The sequence below is a fragment of the Lycium barbarum genome, chromosome 7 (assembly GCF_019175385.1).
Source record: "Lycium barbarum isolate Lr01 chromosome 7, ASM1917538v2, whole genome shotgun sequence".
Lineage (NCBI taxonomy): Eukaryota > Viridiplantae > Streptophyta > Magnoliopsida > Solanales > Solanaceae > Lycium > Lycium barbarum.
In genome coordinates, this window is record NC_083343.1 from 3,872,827 (window position 1) to 3,897,281 (window position 24,455).

General features: G+C 36.8%; 1 protein-coding gene and 1 pseudogene across 2 annotated transcripts; both read left to right on the top strand.

Moving 5' to 3' along the window:
• LOC132602773 (eukaryotic translation initiation factor-like) overlaps positions 1 to 24,455 on the top strand; it is an 88,476-nt pseudogene that overhangs the window by 4,578 nt on the left and 59,443 nt on the right.
• On the top strand, positions 9,629 to 22,778 carry LOC132602942 (eukaryotic translation initiation factor-like). Of its 2 annotated transcripts, none has more exons than XM_060315769.1 (6): positions 9,629 to 9,836; positions 17,579 to 17,682; positions 19,083 to 19,178; positions 19,281 to 19,631; positions 19,722 to 19,964; positions 22,258 to 22,778. In XM_060315769.1, exons 2-6 carry the CDS (start codon positions 17,617 to 17,619, stop codon positions 22,579 to 22,581), a joined length of 1,080 nt encoding a protein of 359 aa, XP_060171752.1. In that variant the 5' UTR covers positions 9,629 to 9,836; positions 17,579 to 17,616; the 3' UTR covers positions 22,582 to 22,778. The 2 variants fall into 2 exon arrangements, with proteins under 2 accessions (XP_060171752.1, XP_060171751.1); XM_060315768.1 differs by having other exon boundaries at positions 9,630 to 9,836; positions 19,091 to 19,178.

The window sequence follows — 24,455 nt, forward strand, 5'->3', positions numbered from 1 at the left end:
GTGTTGTAAACACTTGTAATATTTCTTCTTTAATAAGATCTGCAGCAGCAACGTGGACGTAGCTCTCACATTGAGGGTGAACCACTATAAATCTGTGTGTGCTATTTATTCTTCGCTTACATCACGGCGTAAGTAGGTTCTGTCTAAGGAGGTTGGTATTTAAGTGGTCCAGCTGTGACCCTCCAATCTTTCCTGGGAACCTGCTTACAAAGGTCGGATTTGGGATTTAAATCCTAACATAACTTTGTTGTAGAAGTAGTAGTAATAGATTGTGGGTTTATAGTTGTGTCTTATGTTATTAAGTTTTGTTCTTTTATGGGTCTGTTTAACAGGCAGGCACCAATGTGAGTATCTGTTAAAACAGTTGGTACTTCCCTTTCTAGTTTTTGAGATTACAGGGACATCCCCATCCAAGCAAAAACTTCTTTCTTTTTCATTTAAAAATTCTATTTGTTACTTATTTGCACTATGCATTCTTGTGTTGCGACAAGTTGTCTCATTTATGTTTCTGCAGGCGCAGGTCCAATCTCAGACTCGTTATTCTGAGCCAGACACCCGTGATTGGCATAGCAGGTCATCACAATTTTCTGCCCCCGTGGAGGAAAGATCATGGAACGCTCCCCGAGAAAATAGAGAATTTGGTGGTCGGCAAGAGCAGCTTACCTCACAGTTTGCAAGGACTCAAATATCTCCCAACAGAGGGGTAATTCTTATTCTATTGCCTTGTGTACTTCCAGAACACATCCAGTATCTATTTGAAGTAACTATTTTAGGAAAACTTTCTGGCTGTTTTGCTACTACAAACTGATAAGACAACTTTTGACACCAAAAGTCCCAACTGAAAAGCAGAGTTGAGAAATGAAGAGAAGTTGTTTAGTTAGTCCTTATACAATACCTTGGCCAAATTCAGTAATTGGGCTTTGCTATTTCTTTGCAGTAATCGATGTAATATAGAATTAGATGTAAGGGATGTTCTAATAAATAATTTGGAAGGAAGCTATTTTGACAAAAGAGATATCTATTTATTCACATTTTTTTGGGTTTCAGTAATAGCAAGGGCATTGTTGTTGTCATGATTTTGAAAGAACAATTTTATCTGATATGAAGCTTTTTTAGTTCTTGATCTCAAAAACCTTTATTTTTGTTTGTGAATCAGGGAGGACCTGCTCCTACACTAATCAAAGCTGAGCTGCCATGGTCAGTTAGAAGAGGCAATCTTTCTGACAAAGAACGGGTCTTCAAGACTGTGAAGGGGTAATTTTCTCTCTAATAGTTGTGCATTTAAGAAACATATATGCTTAATTGTCATTCATCTTTCTCCCTGTCTCGCTGTGCATCTCTTGATCTCTCATATTTATTTCTTTATAGACAAGGTTCTTGGTTTCAAAAGTTTGATTATTCGAGAAACAATTAGGACATTATTTGAAAATATGGATTTTATCTAACTCATTGATCCTAACTAATATTGATTTGCAGTATACTCAACAAGCTGACTCCGGAAAAGTTTGATCTCCTCAAAGGTCAATTGATAGATTCAGGAATAACAAGTGCATACATTCTAAAGGTCTGGCATACCTCTGTTTTGGTTGTGTTCTTGTTCACCTCAAAGATCTCCTTGTTTGCCTTGGAAATTTAATGTGTTTTCTCTTCATTCCAGGGTGTGGTTTCCTTGATCTTTGACAAGGCTGTATTGGAACCAACACTTTGCCCGATGTATGCCCAACTGTGTTCTGATCTCAATGAAAAATTGCCTCCATTTCCTTCTGATGAACCTGGTGGCAAAGAGATCACTTTCAAGCGTGTTCTATTGAATAACTGTCAGGAGGCATTTGAAAGTGCTGCCAAACTTCGAGAAGAGGCGAGGCAAATGACAGCCCCTGAGCGGGAGTCGGAACGTAAGGACAAAGAAAGGCTGATCAAAATTCGCACGCTTGGCAATATTAAGCTTATTGGAGAGCTTTTGAAGCAAAAGATGGTCCATGAAAAGATTGTTCGTCACATTGTTCAGGTTGTTAATTGCTTCCTTTTACTCAGGTCTTTTTGTTTCTCTAATGCGTTAAAATGTACTAATGATTGACTTTGCTGGTTTTGTTCACAGGAACTGCTAGGACAAGATCGTAAAAGTTGTCGGGAAGAAGAGAACGTTGAAGCCATTTGTCAGTTTTTCAACACTATTGGCAAGCAGCTTGATGAGAACCAAAAATCAAGGCGCATCAATGATGTGTACTTTAATCGGTTGAAGGAACTATCAACAAACCCTCAGTTGTATCCACGGCTAAGGTTTATGGTTCATGATGTGCTTGATTTACGTTCCAATCACTGGGTCCCTAGGCGGGAAGAGGTAACACATCATTCTAACTTGTATTTGTTGACTTCTCCTCACCAGTATTATTAATAGGGAAAATGGTAAAAAAAAATCCCTCTATTTTGGAAAAAGGGCTAAAAATATTCTCCGAACTTTTTTTCGGTTAAAAATACCCTTCCCGTTATGAAACTTTTCAAACATACCCCTCTGTTAACAGAAATATCTCTTCCCCAACAAAACCATTTTTTGACCCGACCCAAATAAAATAATAACACCTTAGTCCACCAAACAAGACTGAAACGTTCAAATCTATTTCACCAAATATTTCAAATTGTCGAAGTATTTTCGCATTATGATTTCAGTCAGACATTTAGTATATTAGCATGTGTTTAGTTGTTTCCACATTCAGTTATGTTTTGATATCACATGTTGATTCAGCCAGCCAGTTGGTTCGCTCGGTCACATGTAGTCAGGCACCGGGTGCCGTGTTACGTCCCGGCGCAGGTTCAGGGCGTGACACTCATAATTTCAGTAGTGAACATTGGAATACTCTTCATCGTTTGTTAAGGTATTTGAGAAGTATTATGGATTGGTGTTTGCATTTTAATAAATTTCGTGCTGTTTTAAAAGGTTTTTGTGATATAAACTGGGTAACTGACAATGATGAAGTTAGCTCCACTAGTGGCTACGTGTTTACTTTGGGTGCAGGTGCTATTTCATGAAAATCTTCCAAACAAACTTGTATAGCACGTTCTACTATGGAATCTGAGTATATTGCTCTTGAGTTGGCAGGGCAAGAAGCTGAGTTGTTGAGAAACCTTTTAGCAGATGTGCCGTTGTAGGGAAGACAAACTTCACCGGTCTCTTTACATTGTATTCACAAGTGGCAATTGAATTGCAAAGAACTGTGTACACGATGGAAAACTGAGACATTCGCATCAGACATGGTGCAGTTAAACAGTTGTTAAAACATGGTTTTATCTCCTTGGAATATGTCAGGTCTGAAAGAAATTTAGCGGATCCTTTAACCAAGGATTTAGCAAGGTAAATGATCCTTGAAACGTCGAGGGGGATGGGGCTAAAGCCTATGGATTGAGGTAATATGGTGGATGCCTGTTTGTGGTCAAACGAAGCCATATAGGCCATCAATATACACTAAATTTCCTATCCCTATGGCGTATAGTAGTGTTTATAAGGTTGACGAGTTTTTTTTTTTTTTTTGCTCTTAATGATTCCATAGTCTTAAGATGATCTATGAGATAGACTTGATGGAATCACTTACGTGAGTGTAAAGTTTTGGTCACCTTTTATGAAAGACCATCATTAACCCAAGGATGTGTGCATGACCATAAAAGCACTTTTGTAAGTATCGCGGAGTTTGCATAAAATTAAGGATATAGTATATATTGTGGGTGTCTCAACTCATGTCCATTTAGTTTGAGTACTTCACTTTTTGGATATTTGTTTTTGCCTCATTTCGCTACGTGTTAATTCAAATTGAAAGATATTAACACTCAAGTACATGTTCCTTCTGTTGACCAGAAATTATTCCCATTCTTTATCTTTGCATTGCTGGGGGATTGTGAGAGTTATGTATTGCTATTTTAGTTAATTCTTTGTTGGTAATGCAAAGCCAAAATTTCTTTGTGGTTTCTTTTTCTTACTTATCTTTTCTCCTATATGATGTGCAAATGTCCCACATAGGTGGAGAAAAGTCTTTCCTTTCTCCTTATGTTGAATTGTGTGTTGTTGAGTTAGTAAATGGGTTAGAATCAGAGATGGGCCTCGCGCACATGAGAATTGGGCTCCGTAGGCAAAAGCGACCAATTTGCGCCCCCCCCCCCCCCCCCCCACGGGCGAGGTATACGTGAGGCCTAAATTAATTCTGGTTTTGCAAAATATAACCTTTGGTTTAAGTGACCCATTATTCAAGAATTAATGCCAATAATTATTTTCCTCCATTATTCGGATTAAGTGACCCATTATTCAAGAATTAATGCCAATAAATTTTCCTCCATTATTCAGATTTATTGGCATAATTATTTTCTGAACCTTAATCAACGTTTCTGATTCTTGACTCTATTGTCATCTACCTACAAAACAAGGCAAGAAATCTCTGATTTCTTCTCTTCTACTTAAAAATATATCTTCTCTTGTACTTAAAAATTAATCTTTTCTTCTGATTTCTTGGCAATAGTTTATACAAACTCCATACTTCCAGCTACTACTGCAAGTATTTGGAAGTTGTTGTGGAATCTTGGGGAGTTTATGGGGCTAAACGGTTTACACCGTGGTCAGTCCGAAAATTGCTTTTAAGGCAGTGGCTTGCCACGACACAACAGTGATTTGATAGGTTGTTTTCTTGTTTTACTTGTTACCGATCTATATTGTTCCCAATTTTACTAATAACAACTTCTCTCTTGACTACGTGAGGCACAAATTAATTCTGGTTTTGCAAAATATAACCTCTGAATTGAGTGACCCATTATTTAAGAATTAATGCTAATAATTATTTTCCTCCATTATTTAGATTTATTGACATAATTATTTTCTGAACCTTAACCAACGTTTTTGATTCTTGACTCTATTGTCATCTACCTATAAAACAAGGTTCAGAGATTTCTTGGAAATCTCTGATTTCTTCTCTTCTATTTAAAAATACATCTTCTCTTCTACCTAAAAATCAATCTTTTCTTCTGATTTCTTGGCAATAGTTTATGCAAACTCCATACTTCCAGCTATTACTGTAAGTGTTTGAAAGTTGTTGTGGAATCTTTGGGAGCTTACGGGGATAAACGATTTACATCGTGGTCAGTCCAAAAATTACTTTTAAGGCAATGGTTTGCCACAATACAATAGTGATTTGATAAGTTGTTTTCTTGTTTTACTTGTTACTGATCTATATTGTTTCCAATTTTACTAATAACAGCTTCTCTCTTGAGCAAATATCATTTAATTTGTAAGATGCATGCCTTGCGCCTCTACTTTTAGTCAAATATGCTAGTAAATAGTAGCTATATTGGAATAAAAGTTACTTATGATTTTGAATTGTATCCAAGTTCAGTTTTGGCACACAACTCTTTGACCGAATTGGAGCCAAAGAATTACGAGTAAAAGTGAAAAGAATAAGAATTACAGCTTCTCTTGAGCAAATGGCATCTAATTTGTAAAATGCTTGCCTGCCGCCTCTGCTTTTAGTCAAATATGCTAGTAAATAGTAGCTATATTGGAATAAAAGTTACTTATGATTTTGAAATGTATCTAAGTTCAGTTTTGGCACACAACTCTTTGACCGAAGTGGAGCCAAAGAATTACGAGTAAAAGTGAAAAGAATAAGAATTACAGCTTCTCTCTTGAGCAAATGGCATTTAATTTGTAAAATGCTTGCCTTCCGCCTCTGCTTTTTGTCAAATATGCTAGTAAATAGTAGCTATATTGGAATAAAAGTTACTTATGATTTTGAAATGTATCTAAGTTCAGTTTTGGCGCACGACTCTTTGACCGAAGTGGAGCCAAAGAATTACGAGTAAAAGTGAAAAGAATAAGAATTACAGCTTCTCTTGAGCAAATGACATTTAATTTGTAAGATGCTTGCCTTGCGCCTCTGCTTTTTGTCAAATATGTTAGTAAATAGTAGCAATAAGTTTACATGCAAACAAACATGGAGTGTACGTGACAGAGATGGAGATATTCATGATTGAAATTTGATGAGTTTGATGTTTATGATTTTAATATCGAGTTTATTATACATTTAAAATTATGGGTTCATATTTAATATTAATTTTGGAATGTTACTTCTCCGGTCCCGTTTTAATTGTCGTTTTAAAAAAATTGTTCCAAAATAATTGTCACTTTAGGAATCCAAGACTAAAGTTGGCAATTGTTTGCGCTATACCATGCCCTCAACATTAAAGAAATTTTCTTTTTAACGCTGCTCAATTCTCAAAAAGCATCTAACAAATACAGATAACCTAGTAAACTATACCTTGTATTTATTATTTTTTTCATGGACATGAAAAGAGCTAAATCATACATTTAAAATGGGATGGATCTCAGTGTCACCCAGTACGAGGCCATTAATTGGAATAGGAAGTTTCGGAAGAACTAGGTTCGAATAAATTTTCTGGGATCCTCTTCCTTTGGGAATTGGTTTTCACACACATATTTTGAAAATATTGAGCTCATATGAACCCGTTGTCGAAGAACTGAATTCGCCATTAATGGGCGGTACTAACCTCCATTAACAAATATTGAGAATATAATTAAGTAAACAAATAAGTGATCTTTCTAACAATTTAAGCTTTTAAACGAGTTGATCACTGTATCAAAGCAAGCAGAAATTTCTTGACCCGTGAAAAACTATATTAAGAGAAAGTCAAACTTTTTTTCTTATTTTACCCTTAACATTAATTACTCAATTCCAAATCATTTTCCAAGTCTATTGAGATTATACATCAGTTAATATAGGTATTATGATATATTATATACTTCATTTATTAATTTTTAATGGGCCTGCAAAGTCAAAAGTGAACAAGCTAAGGTAAAGGAGAGAGTAGGATATAAAGACTGAGGATTCACATTCTCCTTTTATCCCACTGGAGGCAGCACAAACGAACCTAAAAAGAAGCTCAAACCCACAGAAATCTGTTGGACTATTTTAATCAAATTGAAAAAAAGGGTGTTTTGTTTATGCAGCTTCATGGGAATTTTTTTTTGAGAATGGTTCTCAGTCGAAATCTGTTTTGTTCAGACCAACTTAGCTATTCTATGCTCTTTCAACATGCAGAGGGACATATGGACACCATTGGTTATGCACGAAAGGTGGTTGATGAATGATACTCCCTCGGAATCAAAAGAAGTGTTCACTTAGTCATTTGCATATCCCTTAAAAAAATATTAACTTTTAGGTAAAAATATGTAATTTTGGAAAGTAGAGGTAAGATCTGCGTATACTCTACCCTCCCCAGATTTCACTTGTGGGACCACATTGAGTATGTTATTGTTGTTGTTAGGCAAAAATAGTTAATTTGACTAAACTACTCCTAATTTAACAGGTATTGGAATTTGATCACTTAACACTTAATATGAATAATTTTGAAGGAATAAGGTTAATTATTTCTTAATTTGGTAAGTAAACATTCTTTTCGAAACACACAAAAAAAAAAAAAAAAAAGATAACTGGACACTCTTTTTGATCTGGAGGAGTATAACTGACACCACATATTGAAAAATCTATCTAGCTTTCTCTGTTTCTAACTTTTCATTTCTCCATTAATTGTTAGAACTTAGAAGTATACACATTAATTAATAGCACTTCTTGTGTAGACCTTAAATATGGAAATAGGAAAAGCACCAAATAGTAGTTATTGCTCCCAAACGCACACGCAAGTATATGTGGTCGTACGAGTAATATAGAACTTTTAAGTTCAGATATTGATCCTACAGAGACTTAGATTCTACTGTTAAACTAATTCAAATTCGAACAAAATTATTCAAGAAAGTGAAAATCAAAATGTTTGTTGTGACTAAACTAAAACTGAAAAGTAAACAATTTATGAGGGGTATTTTTGTGACTGAGAATATTTCGACAAAGATTGTAACGTTTATCAGATGATGGAGAGTTCCAAGGTCATGACTTTCGACAATCCAGTTGATCTTCTGACAATTCTACCTATCTTATTTTCTGGGTTACTAGTTGACGGGTTAATTGTAACTTTATGATATTCTCTCGAACTACACACAAGCCTGTAGATGCTACTATAAGGCTTATATCTCTATGGTCGGCAGAGGTAACAAGAATGCATTTATTTTTCCGTATTCAACTAATTAGGGCTAAGGGGTGTATCTCTATCCTCAATAGCGAAACGATAATATCGAACAAACTCTATTTATTCTTATTACGTACATGAATTCCCTTTCTCAAGTCCGATTCACGCACCACATATAGAGTTCAACTATTGGCCAGATAATCAACAATTAAGACCAAGAATAAATAAGCAACCCAAAATACAAAAATTTAATCGATAGAAATTATCGTCAAACCAACTATCATGTCTTTCGCCACAACTCCAGAATTAAGAAGTTTAGCTTTTCATGATTCTAGATGAACAACAAGAATTCATGAAGAAACTAGAGTTGAAAAAGATGAAAATAAAATAAAACTTAGAGAGAAAGTAAAAATGACGGCTTACAAGTCTTGGAATAATCCCAGCACATCATTAATAACAAATAAAACATCTATTTATAGTTTAGGGTTATTAACCAAATAAAAGGGTCGTAATCCTAGTTAAAATCGGATGAAACTGGGCTTCCTGCGGGTCCAACGCGGGGTCTTAACTGGTTTTGGCTTCCATTTTTGCTGAGCCCGCTGACACGAAATCCCCCATTTTCTGAAATTGTGTTTTTCCGTCATGGCCCCACGACGCGGGTCTAACACGTGAATGGCATGCCGCGACGCGGGGATGACACATTTGCTACCTCCATGTGTCTTCATCAATTCCAAATTTCAGGCCTCTTATCTCGTCACCTAGAGTAAGCTTCATTTGTCCCAAAATCAACCAAAATTGCCCGGTTTTCCATTGTTTGTCCTCGTTATACCTGAATACACAAAATATATCAACATAAGCACAAATACAACAATTTTAACATATAATTAGCGATTAAAGTCTTAAGAACAAGAGGTAAAGTGACATTAAACATAGATAGTTGTGCCAAATTTCGGTAGTATTAATTGCCTTTTCATTTTTGCAAGGTGAATTTGCAGTAAATGCCACTTATTGCTGTTTACGAGCTCAAGGCAGTAGCAAACTTTTTCTATTCTTTTCTTTATGAAAGATTATGAGAAAACAAAATTGAAATTGAGCTGAATTTTTCTTGTGTATTTCTCTTCTGCACAGTGTGCTTATAAATAGGAATATAAAGGAAAAATAATCCTATCAAGCTGTTTCTGGTGTGCTATCCTAAATGACTATTTTATAACAAACTAATAGTTACATTTGATTTTTCTAATAATTACAATTTGCTATATCAAAAAATTCACTATTTACTCCCTCTGTTTAGTTTTACTTGTCCAATATTCTAAAAATACATTTTTATTTTTAGTTATCACTTTTAGCATTCCTGTTTTACGTATAGTATTAATTACTTCAAATCATTTTTTAAATACAATAAAAATATGCAACAATCAAATATGGGTATATTGATAAATTATACATTTTATTTATTATTTCTTAAATTGCGTGAAAAGTCCAAAGTGAACAAGTAAAAGTTGACGAAGGGAGTATGACTGCCACGTGTCCCATTGTGATTTAAACTGATGAAGAAGTAGGAAAACACTTTACTCTTTGACCCAAAATCATTTTCATCTTCACAAAAAACTCATCTTAACCGATGTGGTTGATTCCATAATCAATATTTCCAACAATATTTATATTTATAACTTAGAAATACTCAAAAGGGTGATGCTGTTTCTTGTTTTTGAGATTTATCAAGTGTTTTTCACAGATTAACTTAAATGTCTCACAACCAAGGGGTAATTCTTAATCTTCAAGTATCTCTTTGATGACTAACTCTCTTTACTTGGACGCTCTCTTGAATGTGTATGTGTTGTTGAATGTTGGTACTTGTAAAGTGTATTACTCTTTCCGTCCCATAATAAGTGTCATCTTAGTTAAATTTTTCTGTCTCATAATAAGTGTCACTTTAGGAAATCAAAATATAAATTGACTAATTTTTTTTCAATTTTACCATTAGGTAATAAAGTAACATTTAAATGATAATTGGAAAAATCACATAGTAACTTAGTATTATTAGATTTTCAATGTCAAAAAGGTTTACTTTACAAAAGTTAAAAGTAATTTATTTTTGTTATATTGATGTAATCCGGTAACTTCACATTGCATTATTAGTTTCTTTATATGTGTATTTTTGGTTAAGGTGACACTTATTATGGGACGGAGGGAGTACTAGATAAAGCTTTTTTTTTTCCCAGTCAATTTTAAAAACTTCCTCTATGAGATGTGATTTGACTATATTCAGTTTCCTTTAAGTTTTAGCTGATGTTGTTATCAGGCTTTAAATTTGACAGAGCGTTTTCCTTTCCTGTCCAGTATATATTCAATACGAGCCAAAATAGAAAAAGCTGCAAGCACCACTAAACATCAGTAGGAAAGCTTGTTAATACAATTATAGATTACTTGATATAATCGATAAAAATACAGACCATGTTAGTGTATTTGAGTTAAATCCATACTGAAAGTGTAGAACAAGAATATCATTTGTTCTAGTAATCCATTCTTATGTAATGCATGTTAACGGGTGTTTAGATCTGCCATCTTCCATTAGGTCCTCCTCTGACCCTAATATCGCCTGCTTGTTTAATTATTGACAAAAATTGGAAGATTTTTATAATGATCAGTGACATATGTCTTTTTCTTCGCATCTTCCAATTTTTTACTTTTAGTAACGGCAAGGGCTTTTTTGCTGTCTTGAGTTTAAGTACAACAATTGTTGTTGGGTTTTTTGATATTGGTGAATGGGAAATGATGGGATGAAAAGTGAAGGGAATATAAAAGGTCCCTTTTTTGCTTTGGGAAATGTAAAAGGTTCCTTGTGCTTTGGTTAAAGCATCTGTCCCACATAGGGAAAAGAGAGAAAAAGAGAGGTGTACATATTACATTACACCTTCTCTAGTTGCTAAAAGGGTTGAGGGGGAAAGGACCCCACGCGCCGTCGTCGTCGCTCGCTCGGCTCGGCTTCGGCTTTGGATTTGGATTTGGATTTGGATTTGGTCAAATGATCTGATTGATTTTAATTTAATTATTTATTAATTAATTAATTATTTCCAGATTCTGACCCGTTAGTGACCCGGATCCGCGTGTCTGACCCGCGACCCGTTTCTCCCCGGATTAATTTAAATTTCCCTCCGTTTTTTTTTAAAAAACGTACATTTTCTGAAAGGTTGCAACCCTTTCTGAAAAGGTGCAAACCTTTTCCCAACCAGTGCGTTAATGGCTATAAATTCCAGTTAATATTCAGATTATTACTTACGAATTTTTCTGAAATCCTCTATTCTTCTACTCTTCTTACAAGTTTTTCCTTTTCTGTGTGATATACTGCCATTGAGTGGTTCGCCGCTACCAGAATTTGGAGTACTACTATTTTGGTAAGATAATCGTTCTATCCTGGGAGGGGATATTCCATCAACCTCGAGTACTGTGAGGGGAATAATTTCCTTAAGGACACACTTTGAACTAAGTGGGCTCGATTATGTTCTGAATATATTTTTTTTTCTAACACTGTTTCTGTTCATTTGTCCATTTTCTGTAATTTACTGGTTTATAGTTTTTTACAGATTGTGCAATCTGCTTTTACTAAGTGTTTTACAGATTCAGAAACTTTATTTAGACTTATACAGATTATTTTTAAAGAACAATCTTAAGGAAATTAGTATATAATGTTATAATCTGTATTCTGTTTAAGGAGATTAAAACTTCTGTAGTTTTCTACTCCATATGAATATTAGTATTCTGACTTGAAGATATAAAAACTTCGTTGGAATACCAAAGTTCATAAGTATACTGCGATTTGAAGAAATAAAATCTTCATCGTTTAAGTTTGTGATTTAATTGCTATTCTAGTTTTATTAACTAAAACAGTTTGTCGATTTGACAGTGACAAAGAAAGAATGGCAATTGAGACTGAAACTCCCTCTGCGACTGGAACTCCCTCTGCGACTGGAACTCCTTCTGTGAACATTGCACCAGCGGTCACGCCTACAACCCGTGCCGCTGTGCCACCGGCTGAGAAACCTGCGAAGTTCACCGGTGCCAACTTTAAAGGATGGCAGCAGAGAATGTTCTTTTGGCTTACCACCCTTGGTATGCAAAAGTTCACCAGTGAGGACCCTCCCGTGCCTGCCGCCGACATGCCTGACAATCAGAAGTTCATGGTTACTGAGGCTTGGAAACAGGCTGATTTTTTGTGCAAAGGCTACATTTTGAGTGCCTTAGAAGATGATTTGTACAACGTCTACAGTGCAGTAGAGACCTCCAAAGAATTATGGAGTGCACTGGAAAAGAAGTACAAAACTGAAGATGCTTGCTTGAAGAAGTTTGTGGTTGCCAAATTCCTAGACTACAAAATGGTGGATGGAAAAACTGTTGGAACCCAAGTTCAAGAGCTTCAACTTATCTTCCATGACCTTATTGCTGAAGGTATGGTAGTGAATGAAGCATTCCAAGTGGCTGCAATGATTGAGAAGTTGCCACCCTCATGGAAAGATTTCAAGAATTATCTTAAGCACAAGAGAAAGGAAATGAAATTGGAGGATCTTGTGATTCGTCTCAAGATCGAGGAAGATAACAAAACCGCTGATAAGAGGTACCGTAAGAGTTCACCAATTGAAGGGGCAAGTGTCGTTGAAGATGCTGCTCCGAAAAAGAACAATAAAAGGAAGAGGCGTTCTGGAAAGGAGAAGTATCCTAACAAGAAAAAATTCAAGGGCAATTGTTACAATTGTGGTAAAGCAGGCCATAAAGCTCCCGACTGTCGTGCCCCCAAGAAGGACAAAGAGAAAAACAAGGGTCAGGCAAACATGGTGGAAGATGTTGATGACCTATGTGCAATGCTGTCCGAGTGCAACCTGGTTGGCAACCCAAAGGAGTGGTGGCTTGATTCTGGCGCCACTCGACATGTGTGTGCCGTTAAGGAAGCATTTACAACTTACACTCCCGCTGGACCTGACGAGGAGCTATACATGGGAAATACTGCAACAGCCAAAGTTGAAGGATATGGAAAGGTTCTGTTGAAGATGACATCCGGCAAAGTGCTGACTCTCAACAACGTCATGCATGTTCCATCAATTAGGAAGAACCTAGTTTCAGCCGCACTACTCGTGAAAAATGGGTTTAAGTGCGTGCTGGTTAGTGATAAATTTGTACTTAGTAAGAATGATATGTTTGTAGGAAAGGGCTACCTCACCGAGGGCCTTTTCAAACTTAATGTAATGGTTGTTGCCAGTATTAATGGAAAATCTGCTTCTTCTTACTTATTGGAGTCAAATAATTTATGGCATGTTCGTTTAGGACATGTCAATTACAAAACCTTGCGGAAAATGATTAATCTTGAAATATTGCCTAAATTTGAGTGTAATATATCTAAATGTCAAATATGTGTTGAATCAAAGTTTGTTAAGCATTCGTATAAGTCCGTTCAAAAGAATTCAAATCCTTTAGACTTAATACACACTGACATTTGTGATATGAAGTCAATACCATCTCGCGGTGGGAAAAAGTATTTCATAACTTTTATTGACGATTGCACTCGATATTGTTATGTTTACTTGCTAAACAGTAAGGATGAAGCAATAGAAGCATTTAAGCAATATAAGAATGAAGTCGAAAATCAACTAAATAAAAAGATAAAAATGATTAGAAGTGATAGGGGTGGAGAATACGAATCTCCTTTTGCAGAGATATGTTTAGAATATGGAATTATTCATCAAACCACTGCCCCCTATACGCCACAATCCAATGGAGTTGCGGAAAGGAAAAATCGGACATTGAAAGAAATGATGAATGCTTTACTAATAAGTTCTGGTTTACCGCTGAGCTTGTGGGGGGAAGCTATCCTTACAGCTAACCGAATACTCAACAGAGTGCCCCACAGCAAAACACAATCCATTCCATATGAACTATGGAAAGGAAGAAAACCCAACTTGAAATATTTCAAAGTGTGGGGGTGTTTAGCAAAAGTACAAGTTCCTTTACCTAAAAGGGTAAAAATCGGACCAAAAACTGTGGATTGTGTTTTTATTGGATATGCTACAAACAGCAAAGCTTGTCGGTTTTTGGTTCACAAATCCGACAATCCCGAAATTCATGTTAATACGGTAATTGAATCAGATAATGCTGAATTCTTTGAAAATATTTATCCGTATAAAATTGAATGTGAGTCGTCAAGTGAAAGATCTAAACGACCGCGGGAAGAACCAAAGGAAAGTACATCAAGTGAAAAGGATCCAAGGCGTAGCAAACGTCAAAGGACATCTACTTCCTTTGGACCAGATTTTGTGACATTCTTGCTTGAAAATGAGCCTCAAACATTTAAAGCAGCGATGTCTTCTTCTGATTCAGCATTTTGGAAAGAGGCAGTCAATAGTGAGATTCAATCAATCTTAGATAACCACACATGGGAAGTGGTTGATCTTCCTCCTGGAAACAAGCCTTTAGGTTCTAAATGGATTTTTAAAAGGAAAATGAAAGCTGATGGCACTATTGACAAATATAAGGCAAGACTTGTAGTCAAAGGTTATAGACAAAAAGAAGGCCTTGATTATTTTGACACATACTCGCCTGTAACAAGAATAACGTCCATTCGGGTGTTAGTGGCTCTGGCAGCCGTGTATGGTCTTGAAATTCACCAAATGGATGTTAAAACAGCTTTCTTAAATGGTGATTTGGAAGAAGAAATTTACATGGAACAACCCGAGGGTTTTGTGGTTCCTGGTAAAGAAAAGAAAGTCTGCAAACTTGTAAAGTCGCTTTATGGACTTAAACAAGCACCCAAACAATGGCATGCTAAATTTGACCAAACCATGTTGGCAAATGGCTTTAAAATCAATGAGTGTGATAAATGTGTTTACATTAAAAACACTCCAGGTCACGAAGTCATTGTTTGTTTGTATGTTGATGACATGCTGATAATGAGCAAAGAAATGGCAGATATAAATGCTACAAAGCGCATGCTGGCTAGCAAATTTGATATGAAAGACTTAGGAGTTGCTGATGTAATCTTAGGAGTCAGAATTCATAGAACTCCACAAGGTATAGCATTATCACAGTCTCACTACATAGAGAAAGTACTTGACAAGTTCAAGTACTTGGATTTCAAGATTGCCAGAACTCCAATTGATGTGAGTTACGCACTTCAAAAGAATGAAGGTGAAAGTAAATCACAAGGGGACTATGCGAGAGTGTTGGGAAGTCTGATGTATATCATGAATTGTACACGACCAGATATAGCATGTGCCATTAGCAAACTGAGTCGGTTTACAAGTAATCCCAATTACACACATTGGATGGCAATGAAACGAGTTTTGGGGTATCTGAAACATACTCAAGACTATGCTTTGCATTATAATAAATATCCCGAAGTGATTGAGGGATATAGTGATGCAAATTGGATCACTGGATCGTCTGAAGTTAAATCCACGAGTGGGTATGTTTTCACAATTGGGAGTGGAGCAGTGTCTTGGAAATCATCCAAACAGACTTGCATCGCCCGTTCAACTATGGAATCTGAATTCATAGCTTTAGACAAGGCCGGTGAAGAAGCTGAATGGCTCCGGAATTTCTTAGAAGATATTCCATTCTGGCCCAAACCTTTGGCTCCTATATGTATACATTGTGACAGTCAAGCAGCAATAGGAAGGGCAGGGAGCGTAATGTATAACGGAAAATCTCGTCACATACGACGAAGACACAATACCGTTAGACAACTCCTCTCTAGTGGCGTTATCACGATTGACTATGTAAAGTCAAGAGATAACGTAGCGGATCCGCTTACAAAAGGCTTATCTAGAGAGGGAGTTAGTAGATCATCAATGGGAATGGGGTTAAGGCCGAGGACAAGTCATCATGGCGGTAACTCTACCTAGCAGACTGGAGATCCCAAGAACTAGGTTCAAAGAGATCAAACAAAGTTATGACTGACGGTTCAACATTGTCAAACAACTCAACCCATTCTCGGATGAAGACAATGTTCAGAAATAAGGATAAAACTTTATGGCTTGTTAATGAGTTAATAAAGCATTAAGATTTTTAATGATTATCTAAATCTGGCAGTGTATGACCAGATAATGTGGCTATAAGACCACATGTTTAGAAATCACCTATGTGAGTGTTAAGTGTAAGCCGCTTTAAAAGGGAATGATAGTGAAGGCCCATTCTCTATGCACTCATGAAACCAGGCGGTGTTCATGGCTGAAACGAACACAACCGTGAGAACCATAAATGGTTGAAGGTTGATTGTGTGATTTATGTTGTCTAGGTATACAACAAAGTTCGACGGTTCAAAGATATCAAATCTACCGATTGATCGAGTATATCCGATGTAAGTTCACTACGGAAAGTTCAAAGGGAAACCTACTTATCCAGATGCAGTCAATCTTCGCTTGTATATCACACTTGTCCGCGCATTCTTTTATATTATGGCCATTCCCCATTCATGTGGGGGATTGTTGGGTTTTTTGATATTGGTGAATGGGAAATGATGGGATGAAAAGTGAAGGGAATATAAAAGGTCCCTTTTTTGCTTTGGGAAATGTAAAAGGTTCCTTGTGCTTTGGTTAAAGCATCTGTCCCACATAGGGAAAAGAGAGAAAAAGAGAGGTGTACATATTACATTACACCTTCTCTAGTTGCTAAAAGGGTTGAGGGGGAAAGGACCCCACGCGCCGTCGTCGTCGCTCGCTCGGCTCGGCTTCGGCTTTGGCTTTGGCTTTGGCTTTGGCTTTGGATTTGGATTTGGATTTGGTCAAATGATCTGATTGATTGATAATCTTTTTGGACCAAAATTCTTTTAAATTTTAATTTAATTATTTATTAATTAATTAATTATTTCCAGATTCTGACCCGTTAGTGACCCGGATCCGCGTGTCTGACCCGCGACCCGTTTCTCCCCGGATTAATTTAAATTTCCCTCCGTTTTTTTTAAAAAACGTACATTTTCTGAAAGGTTGCAACCCTTTCTGAAAAGGTGCAAACCTTTTCCCAACCAGTGCGTTAATGGCTATAAATTCCAGTTAATATTCAGATTATTACTTACGAATTTTTCTGAAATCCTCTATTCTTCTACTCTTCTTACAAGTTTTTCCTTTTCTGTGTGATATACTGCCATTGAGTGGTTCGCCGCTACCAGAATTTGGAGTACTACTATTTTGGTAAGATAATCGTTCTATCCTGGGAGGGGATATTCCATCAACCTCGAGTACTGTGAGGGGAATAATTTCCTTAAGGACACACTTTGAACTAAGTGGGCTCGATTATGTTCTGAATATATTTTTTTTTCTAACACTGTTTCTGTTCATTTGTCCATTTTCTGTAATTTACTGGTTTATAGTTTTTTACAGATTGTGCAATCTGCTTTTACTAAGTGTTTTACAGATTCAGAAACTTTATTTAGACTTATACAGATTATTTTTAAAGAACAATTGTGTCTGATATAGAACTATCTATCAGTTCCTGATATCAGAAACCTTTGTTTGTGAATCAGGGAGGACCTGCTCCTACACTAATCAAAGCTGAGATGCCATGCTCAGCTGCTCGAAGAAGCAATCTTTCTCACAAAGATCGTGTCTTGTTGAAGACCGTGGAGGGGTAATTTTTTTCTCTGTTATTGTTACGCATTTAATTCAAAATCATGTGCTAACATTGTGGTTCAATTCCTCTGTGTCTTACTGTCCATCTTTCGGTATCCCCCATTTACTGCTTTATTGCCTTTCTGTTAGATGTCTGGATGTCTCTGTCATTTAGACCACAATATAAAACTTCATTTGCTGTGTCGTTACTGGACCATGAGACTGGTTTATGTGTGTACTATGATTGCAGAGGTCAGAGAGAAGATGTTGTGATAACAATCAGGTTACTTGAATGAAAAACAAGAAAATAGCGCTGAAGCGAGAAATACGAAGTTTAAAGACTAGAAAGACGAAATTTGAGAAATAAATTTCCCAATCTCAAAAGTTGTTACTAATAATCCTATTTGGTTGTAGTAGACCTAATTAGTGGATTATGGCTAATCATGTTTACCAGCAGATTCAATTCAAGAATTTAGATGTAAGTGATCTAGCCCCTTAATTGACTAATTAAAGACTATAATTAGTATAAGACTAATTACCTTCTTCAATTAATCGAATAGGACCATAGATATCAAGCAAAAAATTAATCTTATCTCTTAAAAGAAATCGTATACAAAGGTGTAAAGAAAAGAACTCCCAATAATATTGATAACAATGTTGTTTTAAAAAGAACAAAGTCCACCCCCATATATGGGGGTAAATATTGTTCAACCCTGTCCCAAATAACATGGGGTTCGAATCCTACTTTTATGGAAATAATAGGTAGTGAAATCTAGCTAGTAAACTTTACTCTAGAAAACTTTTGAACTAGGAGAGCATGTTAATATCGCACTTCTGGTCAAAACTACCTAACAAAAGTAAGGAAAAAAGTGCCAAATTTGCACTAAAAACTGAAACAGCCCATTTTTTGGCGTGGTTTGCCAGTCCTTTTGGGCATGATTCTCAGCCCATTTTGGGCAGATTTTTCAGCTCTTCTGGGGCTCCATGTGGGCCCCAATTTACTCTTCTTGGGCTTGGACCTGCACCATGAAATATGTGTAGCTCTTAGCCATTCTTTGCCACAATATGTTGACTAATTTTTGGGCTCTTCTTCCATGATAAGCATCTTCTTTGTCCTTGCTGATGGAGCTATCATGTTGATACGTTCTTAGTCTGGATGTTAGTATGAATGAAGTCCTGTCTCTCTTTGTGTGTGTGTGATTAAGTAAGGATCGTGTAGTTCTTGTTTTTGGAATTTCTATTATTAGAGTAATGGTAATTCTATTACGGCATTATTCAAAAAAAAAAAAAAAAAAGAACCTCTCTAGCTCCCAAGGTAGGGATTAGATCTGCGTACACTCTACCCTCCCCTGACCCCACTTTCGTGGGATTGCACTGGTTATGTTGTTGTCGTTGTATTGAAGCTACTAACTGATATAGATTTGCAGTATACTCAACCAGCCAACTATAAAGAAATTTGATCTCCTCAAAGGTCAACTGCTAGATTCAGGGATAACTAGGGCAGACACCCTAAAGGTCTGTCCTCCCATATCAGGGATACATCTCTCTTTGTTATTTTCTTTTTCAAATTTTCCTTGTCTGCCATGGAGATTTGACATGCTTTTCTCTTCACTCCAGGGTGTTGTCTCCTTGATATTTGACAAGGCTCTACTAGAATCAACCTCCTGCTCGATGTATGCCCAACTGTGTTCTGATCTCAATGAAAAGCTGCCTCCATTTCCTTCTGACAAACCTGGTGGCAATGAGATCACGTTCAAGCAGGTTCTATTGAATAACTGTCAGGAGGTGTTTGAAGGTGCTGACAAATTTCGAGAAGAGGCGAGGCAAATGACAGCCCCTGAGCCGGAGTCGGAACGTAAGGACAAAGAAAGGCTGATCAAAATTCGCACGCTTGGCAATATTAAGCTTATTGGAGAGCTTTGGAAGCAAAAGATGGTCCCTGAAAGAATTGTTCATGAGATCGTTCTGGTTGTTAATTGCTTCCTTTTCCTCAGGTCTTTTTGTTTCTTTAATGCGTTAAACTGTACTAATGATTGTCTTTGCTGGTTTTGTTCACAGAAACTATTAGGACAAGATCTTAAAAGTTGTCTCGAAGAAGAGAATGTTGAAGCCATTTGTCAAATTTTCCATACCATTGGCAAGCAGCTTGATGAGAACCAAAAATCAAGGCCCTTCAACGATGCGTACTTTAACCGGTTGAAAGAACTATCAACAAACCCTCAGTTGTATCCACGACTAAGGTTTATGCTCCGTGATGTGCTTGATTTACGTTCCAATTACTGGGTCCCTAGGCGGGAAGAGGTAACATATCATTACAACAACAACAACAATATACCCAGTGAAATCTCATAATGTGGGGTCTGGGGAGGGTAGAGTGTATGCAGACCTTACCCTTATCTCGGAAGATAGGAAGGCTGTTTCCGAAAGACCCTCGTCTTAAAAGAAAACATGACGAGAAAAGGTCAGATAAGCACAAGCAGTTCAAAGCAATAAGAAAATGAAACTAACGAAAGCAAAAAAGTTATGATAAAGCAATCTGAGAAAAAGAAGCCGTAGCTATGAAGTACAAGAAACAATATATGGTAGCAAGAATCAAAGGATAATAGACTATAGATCAAAACTGCGAGTACTTGTACGAAGGGATACGTCGGACTACATACTAGCCTTTTATCCTAATCGGAGTCCTCCATAGCCTCCTATCTAAAGTCATGTCCTCGGTAAGCCGTAACTGCGCCATGTCCTGTCTAAGTACCTCTCCCCAATACTTTGTCCTACATTTACTTCTCCTGAAATCGTCCATAGCCAACCTCTCACACCTCTGCACTGGGGCATCTGTGTCTCTCCGCGTCACATGCCCAAACTATCTCAGCCTCACTTCTCGCATCTTGTCCTCCATCGATGCCACCCCCACCTTATCTCTGATACCTTCATTCCTAGTGTGTCCACCCATCCATCGCAACACTCTCATTTCCGCAACTTTCATCTTTTGGACGTGAGAGTTCTTGACTGCCCAACACTCTGCTCCGTACAACAAAGTCGGTCTCACAACAACTTTGTAAAACCTGCCTTTCAGTTTTGGTGACACGTTCTTATCACACAATAGAGGTAACACATCATTCTAACTTGTATTTGTTGCCTTCTCCTTACCAGTATTATCAATAGGGAAGAGGGTAAAAACTATCCCTCTACTTTGGAAAAAGGGCTAAAAATATTCTCCGAACTTATTTTGGGTTAAAAATACCCTTCCCGTTATGAAACTGTTCAAACATACCCCTCTGTTAACAGAAATATCCCTTCCCCCAAAAAAATCATTTTTTGACCCGACCTAAACTTAACCCGGCCCAAATAAAATAATAACACCTTAGTCCACCAAACAGGACTTAAACGTTCAAATCCATTTCACCAACATTACAGAGAGAGAGAGAACACTAGAGAGAGAAAAAAAATGACGGTTCCCATCTTTCTATTAGGGTTCCGCCGATTTGCCCTATTACAACACTATAAAGGTATGATTCTTAACTACCCACCTTCTATTAAGTGTATTTCTCTTCATTTGTTGTAAGTTTTTGAAGTTTTGATGAGTTGGGGTTTTTCCGAAATGGTTCCTGAGTTATTATTCGATTTATTTGCAATTTATCGTCTATTAAATTCAATTGTGTCAAACTTCTATTTTTACACCTTCATCTATTTTGATTTTGTGTTTCTTTACTTGTTCTTCTCTTAATTCCGCTATCACTCCACTATTCCATTATCATCTAAGAGAACCTTTAGCAGGGGCACTAGATTTACGAATAGACCATATAATTTCGGCATTAAAGCTACCCCGCAACCCTGCAAAATGTCGCAAAATAGTTGTTCGTCGCAAATGACGTGCAATTGTGGTTTGGTTGCAAAAAATCTGATATCCACCACTCTCGCAAGAAGATTTTTCAGATGTCCTCATCCAGATGTATGTCCATTTAAAAGTTCCGTTTTTTGCTTCCGGAAAAGGCTCAAATATGCCGTCGAACTATCAGAAATGACTCATTTACGCCACTCGTCAATAGTTTGGCTCATTTATGCCATCGAACTATCGAAATTGGCTCATTTATGCCACATCAATAGTTTGGCTCATTTATGCCATCGCTGTTACCAAAATGACTCAGCCATGCCATTTTTCATTAACGCTAGTTTTACAATACCAGATATGATACGTGACCTCCAACTAGATGGTTGTGGGTGGGTCGTGTGTATGGGTCGAATTTTTTTATTAATTTGGGATTTAAAATTGGGGTGATTTAATTAAACGACGTAAACCTCTAATTGGAGGCCACGTGTTATATTTGGTATTATAAAATCGGCGTTATTGAAAATGGCATGGATGAGTTATTTTGGTAACGGCGATGACATAAATGAGTCAAGCTATTAATGAGTGGCATAAATGAGCCAAACTATTGATGAGTGACATAAATGAGCCATTTCCGATAGTTCGATGACATATTTGAGCCTTTTTTTTTTTTACAGTTTTGGTGAACTGATTTTATATCGATTAATCAATTAATCTATTTTTATGTTTTTATATCGTTGCTAATCTAATTTTGATTGTTGTCGATAGCATTCCTCATGTGGATATTGGGAATGGGAAGACCAAGCTTTCCCGGAGAAAGCTTACATACGAAATTTAGAGGAGTTGTTGAAATACGTCAAGATTGAACGGGACAATTTGAAGATTGAAAAGGAAAATTTGATGATTGAAATGGTCAATTTGAAGAATGAAAGGGATTATTTGTCGGAAGTGGTTGCTACCTTGCAGGCTACTAATGAGTTGGAAACGAACCAAGCCAGGACATTTGAGGAGAAGTATTCTAAGGTGAAATTCAACCTTATGATTTCATGGGCTCTTTTTGTTGGGTTTTTTTTCGCAATGATGACAAAGTGAATTCGAGATGCAGTGTTAGTTTTTGATGAAGCTAATATGTATGTGTAGTAGTTGCAGAACCAATGGTTGTTGTTTTCTCTTGTTTTATCTTGGAGGTGTAGTGAATCTAGTAATTTGGATGTAATGTCTGTAAGGTCCTTGTTTGTAATATATGGATGTGGAGCTCTTTCAATTTTACTGCATATGGTTTCGTTGAACTTTTCTCTTATTTCCCTTTTTTGAGCTTTTCAATTTTAATGCATATGGACTCTTTCAATGTCAAGTGCAACTTATGTTTTTTGCCAGAACATTTCCAGTAGCATGCTTGCTGTAACTACCTCGTATGTTTGTAGAACATGGTAGTAGCAAGTGGTTTAAAATGTTTTTAAGCAAATCAGCAGACATATTCACGGAGAGATGACAAGAAAGTAAAGTAAGTTTTGGCCAACCCTCATTACAGTCATTCTCACATACCTTGATTCAAAAGCCTGAGAACATGAAGACTATCAAAATTGTTCATAACTATGAGATTTTGAAAAGAGAAGCTTGGCATCTAGACTAGAACAAATTACTCCATGAACACTGTCCCTATAAAATACAAAAATAAGATCAAGCCTCTGGTGCTTAGCCAATTTATTAGCAGCATGAACTTCAATATCACATTTTGCATACAAAGTTGACTCATCAATATCACATTAGCTTGAGCTTTCTCACACACATCACACCGAATCTTTTTTTGTGATGACAAAAATAGTTTGTGCTAAGTGATGACAAGAATAGTTTAGGACCAAAAGAAAGATACAAGTGAGGTATAGTTCCCACATCTACAAACTGAAACAAGATACGAAAATAAGCAAATGGCCATAAATAAGTTAATAAAATCACTCTGGTAACATTGCAGATTTAATGCATATGGACTCTTGTCCATTTTGTGCAATCAAGATGGAAATGGAACAGTAGTATACTTGAACCAGATCAGCAGCAAAACTGAACCAAACCAGATCACCAACTGAACCAAAATAGGACACTAAACCAAAACAAATCAGTAGTATACTTGAACCAGATCAACAACCAACCGAATCAAACTGAATCAAAATAGAAGGAAAAAACATTATACTAACAACTTCATATATTAATTGGGCAGCAAATCTAAAAGTTTGTTCATTACATGAGGGATGTCATGTTATAACCCCAAAAAGATGCAACAAAAAGTGATAAAAGGACATCCCATTGCCACAATCAACTACTAAACCATGCAACATAAGTTTGTGCCATCAACGACACTAATTACATCAATGAAAGTTTTAAAGTTTTCACCAAAATACACCAAGTTCCAATTGGTACATCACTCCTTCACTGTTGTGCCTTGCCATTACCCTTCCTTGCCTTAATTTTCTCCACTCTTATCTGCTCTAACTATCTTCCAGTAACAGATACATTACCATTCGATGAGAGACCTTTTGGTGCAGACAACTCACTTGGTTTGCTCAAAACCTCTAGCATCACCAATGAGGCTGATTTGTCTTGATCCAATTAGTGTGGGTTGCTTCTGTCTTTGTTGGAGTCTAGACTTCAACTCTGACACACCTCTTGGCCTCAATGGTAGATCTTCTTCAAGTTCAAGTCCAGGATATTCAAAATCATGATCGCTGCGGGATGGATCATATATGGACCGACTTATTTGAACCCTTGGAGTTGGCATAAACACACCTTGTGTAGCTTGACTTGATGAACTGTTTTGACTAGGTTGTGGAGCTAACAAGGGCAAGTCATCCACTGTTGAGGTCCATCTACAACTCCTTCATCGACTAGTCTCATTTGCCTGTTCATTGGTTGCTTGTCCTTGCTTGGCCTCTTCATCAGTTGTTTGTTCTTGTTTGGTCTCTTTGTTGGCT